The sequence below is a fragment of the Nesoenas mayeri genome (assembly GCF_963082525.1).
Source record: "Nesoenas mayeri genome assembly, chromosome: 5".
Taxonomy (NCBI): domain Eukaryota; kingdom Metazoa; phylum Chordata; class Aves; order Columbiformes; family Columbidae; genus Nesoenas; species Nesoenas mayeri.
This window is the reverse complement of record NC_137548.1, coordinates 57,381,889-57,385,532: the sequence shown is the minus strand read 5'-3', so window position 1 is coordinate 57,385,532 and position 3,644 is coordinate 57,381,889. Positions and strand designations below refer to the sequence as shown.

Genomic DNA, 3,644 nt, shown 5'->3' with positions numbered 1-3,644 from the left:
GCGGCCCGGCCCGGAGTTGCAGCAGGTACCGGAGCGCCGGGAGCGCCCCGGGGACCGGTGTGTCCCCTCTGGAAGCCACGGGTGAGGCAGGGCGGAACACCGCCCTCCCAGACCCCTCCCGCTTCGGAAGCCGCCTGAGGCGCTGCTCCAGGGCGGCTCGGCCCGCCCCAAACCCGCGTTGCTCCCCCGGCCCGTCCCCGCCGATCCCTCAGCTCCGGGGCTACCGCGATCTCGCGAGACTCGCTCCGCTCCGGGCGCCTCAGCCAAACCTCGCGAGATCTCGGCCCGGCCCGGCCCCACTTCCGCCCCGCTCCGCCTTTCCCCGCTCTCGCGAGCGCCGCGCTCTTTCTCTTCCCTCTCGCACGCCGACAAGATGGTGGGTGCTGCCGCTGGGCCGGGCCGGGCCGGGCTGGGGGCTCCGCGGCCGCCGGCCCGCGCTCCCGCGGCGGGACATGGCTGGGGAGTGGCGGGTGGCCGGGGAGAGACGCTTCTCCGAGCCCGCGGCCTGATGAGGGCACGGCGGGGCAGCGCGGTGCGGCGAGGCCGCCATGGCGCCTGGCTGCGTGGCTGCCGAGGGGCTGCGGCCGCGGAGCAGCGCCGGCCGCGGGGGAGGGCGGGTGGTTACGCTGCCTCTTGCTGCCCGTTTTGCTCACAGTTGCTCTCCCACTTTCCCACAGCCTTCCAGGCTAAGGAAGACCCGGAAGCTGCGGGGACACGTTAGCCACGGCCACGGCCGCGTTGGTGAGTGGAGGGCCCGCGGGGTTGTGCCGATTGGTGCCTCTCGGCGCTGGGGGATGCAGATGGTTCTTTGCGGGTTGCAGAGAAATGTGGCTGTGGTGCGGGGTCTTGCACACGCTGTAGGTAGCAGTGAGCAGCGCTGAAGACTACAGCGTGCGTGGGTGCTGCTGGTGCTGTGGGGGCAGATGCCACAGCGCTGGGCTGATCCGAAGTCTGGCGGATTTTGTACATTAACTTCAGTGGTGTTCAGGTGATAGGTACTCGTTCTGTGACATCTTAAGCTTACAGGACAGTGCTGTGTCCTTTCTAACGCTTTGGCCATTCCCGCCTTTTCTTGTTAGCCCATTTGTGCTAGCCCTGGTGTCCTCTTGTACGCTAACCACAGGCATGTTTTGGTTATTTTTTTCTCCTATAGTGTTAGTTTTTAGTTGGTTCATTTTGCTGAATTGTGATAAATTCAGCATAGGGGATAGAATAAAAATAATTAGCTTAAATTGACATTGAACATACTTCTAACCTCAAGTATTTGTTGTAATATTCTTAGTGTAATGAATTTGAATTTTTCTTTGTAGGCAAACACAGGAAACATCCTGGAGGGCGTGGTAATGCTGGTGGTATGCACCATCACAGGATTAATTTTGATAAATAGTAAGCTAACATTTTAAATATATACTACAAAATGTATGTTTCTAAAGTAGAAATGTGAATAAACAAAATTCCCTGCAGTCGTATATGTTTTTTCCTTTTACATGAAGTGGGGCATTAGAGCTATGGTCAGCTCATGTCCCTGTTTACCCTAAAATCAACAGCCCTTTCACTTAAACCAGGTGTCTATGAATTCAGTGCAGCATTTGGTGAACTTGACCAAACTGGCTTGTTACAATGTGTTCCCTGCTAAACAATGTACACACAAAATGTTATGCTAAATTTATGTTACATTCAAAATGTTATATTAAAGTCCTGTTAATGTTAAATGTTATGTTAAATCCTATTTAGCTGCATACTGTAAAGGTAAGGGATGTTGTTTTATTGCCGAGACTAGAGTCACATCTGGACGCTGCCTGTTGTCCTGGTGTGCTAGAGTACTCGGACAGGAACCACTAATCTATATTCACTGGCTGTGACTGTTCTTGACACAGTCAGTCACCAGGTTAGTGACAAGAGTGCTGAAACTACTTGGGATTAATTAACTACTTGGGAGGGCAGGCGCAGCCCTCCCTAGTGTCACTGGGTTGGGGTTGCCTCAGAAATACAGGACTGGGCCAGCCTCACTAGTGAGGGGGTTGAGTTGTGGGTTCAGTGGAGAAAAAACCCTTAAAGAGAAAATAATTTTCCCTTGCTTTGGATACTAATGATTATTACACTTGAATACTAAGTGTACTAATATGAGTAAACGTATAATGTGAAATTTGATTACTTTGATCAAGTAAGATGCTTGTTCCAGTGTTAATTTGTAGTCTTACCTGTTCAGGATGAATTAAAAATGTGATCTAACAAGGAATATCTTTCTTTCACAGTCACCCTGGATACTTTGGAAAAGTAGGCATGAGACACTATCACTTGAAGAGAAACCAAAAGTTCTGTCCTACTCTCAATTTGGATAAACTATGGACGCTTGTCAGTGAACAGACAAGGCTCAATTATGCAAAAAATGAGGCTGGACTGGCCCCTGTGATCGATGTTGTGCGCTCAGTAAGTTTCTGCTCATTGAAATCTACAATTCCTGGTCACTTCATGTGTAATGTATATTTGCATATCCAAGTAGGATATGCATATCCACTGCAAATGAGCTACAATGCTTGAATATTTGTAACCTTCTCAGGACAAGTATCTTGGCATATAAGTAGTTGCACAGGTACTTCTGTTTTTTGCCTGTAAGAACATGTCATGTTTCTGCATGATTGCAGACAGGGACTTCCCTTATTTTGGAAGGTGGTGAGATTACTTGTTTAGTGTGTTACTGAGAGACTGCATAAAAACACGGTAGAACTTTTCATTTGTACGAAGCCACTTCTCTGATATCGAGACTAGAGTCACATCAGAACATGTTTGATTGTCTTGGTGTGCTATAGTTCTCGGACATAAATGTCTGATCACTATTCACTGGCTGTGATGTCTTATGTCTCAGCCAGCCACCGAATCAGCGACACTTACTAGTCTGCCAAGTGAGTGTATTGTGTGTCACAAATTAAGATACCTGCCTTGGCCAGTTATGCCACTCCTAACAAGCAGTGACTTCAGTGGCTTGTGCCATGTTTGTCATTTTAATGTAAGGGACAGGAATGAAATGAGAATATTTTTCTTCCTTTCATTCATACCAGTTTGATACGGGAGACACACTTGGTGAGGTCATGGAGATAATGGTTTAGGTTTTAACAGGTATATATTGAAAGACAGATCTGAATGCAGGAGCGTGCAAGCTGATCACAAACACTTAATGTTTTTTTTTTTTTAAATTTTCTAGGGCTATTACAAAGTCCTGGGTAAGGGGAAACTGCCCAAGCAGCCTGTAATTGTGAAAGCAAAGTTCTTCAGCAGAAGAGCAGAGGAGAAGATCAAAGCAGTTGGTGGTGCCTGTGTGCTTGTGGCATGAAGGCCTGTGTTTTATTCAAATTTTTTGAATAAAAACGATGTGTAAAATTCCTGATTTACAGAAGTTTCTGATTTTTTTTTTTTTCCTCTGGCTTGTTCTCCAGACACTGTTTGCACTTCAGTCTTGTCCGGTTAGTTATTTCTGGCAGTTTTCTGATTAGTGGCTTGAGTGCTCCTCACTGGCTTTTGGAATTGCCTGGCTAGAGTGTCCAGCATTTGGCATGTAGAGATATCTCATCATTTTGTCTTTATGGGGTTGTGAAACAGGTTATTCTTGTATTTCTTTCAACTGCTGATCCTCTTTACAGCTGTCT

At 47.9% G+C, this 3,644-nt stretch overlaps 1 protein-coding gene across 1 annotated transcript; it reads left to right on the top strand.

Moving 5' to 3' along the window:
• The first annotated feature begins 304 nt into the window (after window positions 1–304).
• RPL27A (ribosomal protein L27a) lies at window positions 305–3,385 on the top strand. Its single transcript, XM_080345985.1, has 5 exons — window positions 305–376; window positions 678–741; window positions 1,311–1,386; window positions 2,256–2,430; window positions 3,203–3,385. Exons 1-5 carry the CDS (start codon window positions 374–376, stop codon window positions 3,329–3,331), a joined length of 447 nt encoding a protein of 148 aa, XP_080202111.1. The 5' UTR covers window positions 305–373; the 3' UTR covers window positions 3,332–3,385.
• The last annotated feature ends 259 nt before the right edge of the window (window positions 3,386–3,644 follow it).